The sequence below is a fragment of the Lathyrus oleraceus genome, chromosome 2, assembly GCF_024323335.1.
Source record: "Lathyrus oleraceus cultivar Zhongwan6 chromosome 2, CAAS_Psat_ZW6_1.0, whole genome shotgun sequence".
Taxonomy (NCBI): Eukaryota; Viridiplantae; Streptophyta; class Magnoliopsida; order Fabales; family Fabaceae; genus Lathyrus; species Lathyrus oleraceus.
The window spans coordinates 227827032-227829595 of record NC_066580.1 but is presented as its reverse complement, the minus strand read 5'-3'; the positions used below and the strand labels follow the sequence as shown (position 1 = coordinate 227829595).

General features: G+C 39.7%; 1 protein-coding gene across 1 annotated transcript; it reads right to left on the bottom strand.

Annotated features, from left to right (window-relative positions):
- Window positions 1–498: 498 nt before the first annotated feature.
- LOC127122692 (uncharacterized) lies at window positions 499–1524 on the bottom strand. The gene has a single exon (XM_051052990.1). It carries the CDS (start codon window positions 1522–1524, stop codon window positions 499–501), a length of 1026 nt encoding a protein of 341 aa, XP_050908947.1.
- Between the last annotated feature and the right edge of the window lie 1040 nt (window positions 1525–2564).

Here is a 2564-nt window from a genome sequence, read left to right as displayed (position 1 = left end):
AGAGAAGAAAAAACATAGAGGCCAAAACACAAAAGAAATCACAAAACATAAAGCCTAAGGTGCCTAAGGGTTTGAAGGAGGAGGCATCCTCTGAAGCAGTTGGGTAAGAAGATTCTGGATGCTAGAGTTAACTGAATCTTGCTTGTCAAGTCTGGCTCTCACAAGTTGTTGTTCCTTCTGAAGTTCTTCTAGAGTCTGGAGCACCAACGGAGAGATGTCAGATGTTGCTGACTCACCTTGAGTCAAAGAAACTTCATTTGACTTAGCAGCTTCCTCTGTAGCAATGTCTGCTGCTTCTTCAGTGACAACCTTAGCTTTAGCTTCAGCTTCAACACCAGCAGCCTCAGCGACAACTTTTTCTTCAGCTTCCTTTATCGCCTGCTCTTCAGCTTCTAGTCTTTCTTTTTCTTTAGCTTCCTTGCGTGCTTTCTCTTTAGCTTCCTTGGCCATACGTGCCTCTAGTCTCTCCTCAGCTTCTTTGATATAGTCATTTCTGACTTATTTAGAGAGTCCTTTCAGCTTGAAGACCTCAGATGTCATCCATCTGAGAAATCCATTCCAGCGAGTCCTTACTTCCAAAGGATTATCACTTAGGTTGGATTGTTTAGACAGTGTTCTGAGCTTAACAGCTGAAGATTCTAAAAGTAAAGAAAATGACTCTTTCAGGGTTGGTTCAGGTTCAAATGTTGGATTAATTGGTTCAGATGGAGTGTGAATGGTTTTAGATGGTTCAATGGGAGGTTCAGAAGGTGGTTCAGTTGGAGGTTTAGAAGGTGGAGATGAAGGTTGTTCAGAGTGTGCTATGGCTTGGAGTTGGGCCAAAGTTGGAGAGGAATGGTCATGGATTTCTGTCTGTTCAGAGTCAGAAGAGATTTCATAGTATATAGGAGACGAGGGAGTGGATGAAGGAGGTGAAATGGATTCATTTAGATACCTAACTTCAGATAAGGGGAGTGTTATTGTTTCTAGGTTGAATTTTTGTACATGTGCAGAGGGTGTGTTAGTGTCAGAGATATGGGGTTTAGAGGGAGTTTGAATGGATATGGTGGGTTCAGAGGGAGAGTAAGTGGGGAGTGGTTGAGGTAGATAGGAAGATATTTGATTTAAATTATAATTTAAAGGAGCTTTAGAGGGATATGACTTACTTGATGCAGAGGAGTCTAGAGGCACAACCGATCTGGTTACAAAAGGTTCTCTCAACTTCAGAGTCTTCTTCTTTTTAGACTTTTCAGGAGGCCCTCTCTTCCTCTTCATGAAGTTGGGTGGCTGCTCTGGAAGCCAGTCCACGGAGAACTCAAAGATGTTCACTCCTTGAGATGCCAGATCTTGAAGATAGTAAGCAATGACCTTTGGAGGATCTATCTTTGAGAAGAGATACATCCCATTGGGTATCTTCCTTTGATCCTTCAGAGCTTCGTAGGATGTGTCAAGAGTTGGCCTAACTAAGACTCTGTCAATGACCCCCATGCTTTTCAGATTTTTGGCATTCAGAGGCTTGCCAACATCCACGGTCACATCCTCCATCAGGTTGATGGATATCAGATGGTCCACCATACCACTTGTAAGACCCCAATTTTGACCCTAAGATCTCTCATGCTATTCTCATCATATGCATTAGCATTGTGATCCCACCTTGGTATCCTCTTTACCCCTCATTCACTGGGTTTGCATTGGGAGAGATCACCAAGCACATTTGATTGTATCATGCTTTATTTTCCTTTATTTTTTTTACTAACCAAAATACCATAATATGTCATTGTATAGTTTAACTCTTTTGTAGGTAGTGCACATGATCACCTATGCTCTATCAAGCACATATCTAGGGTTTGAGACCCTCATTTTAAGGAGCTCAATAAAGAATTGGTTTACTATGGCTCTAAGTATCATATATGAATCCCCATGATTTTCACATGTTATTTTGATCAAGAACTCATCAAGAGTTTGGAGTTGGTTTGCCTTGGAAACCCTAATTCATCTAGGTATCTTATATAACTTCTTCAACAATTGATCAAATATTTCCATGGATACTTAACATTTCATCATCTTATGCATATATGATCCTCCACGAGTCCCAAAAGTCAAGAGAATATCAAGCTAGCAAGTTGGTTCATGGTGGTTGACCAGAGGAATTCAACTAGTCAAAACTGGGTTTCCCTAGACCCTGTCTCCTACAATTTGTGTCATATGAAAATGATTCCAATAGAAAAAGTTACTCTAAATGACATTCCAAACAACTTTCATGTTGAGGTCAAGATCTAGTTTTGCTTGGAAAGTCATTTTTATGGTGAAAGATTATAGGTCATTTTGTCTAAACCCTAATTTGGAGGTCAAATTCCCAAGACCATAACTTGCTCAATTTTTATGATATAAAATCCATTCAAGTTGCATGATCAAATTCAAGAAGTCTACTTCAACTGTTTTGTTTTGAGGGTGTGCAAATTCAACATTTAAATGCATGTGATATGAGGAAACATTATAGGTCATTTTGGGCCAATACCATTGAACAAGTGATTTTCCTCAACTTCTAAAATGAATAACTCCTTCATGACAAATCCAAATGAGGT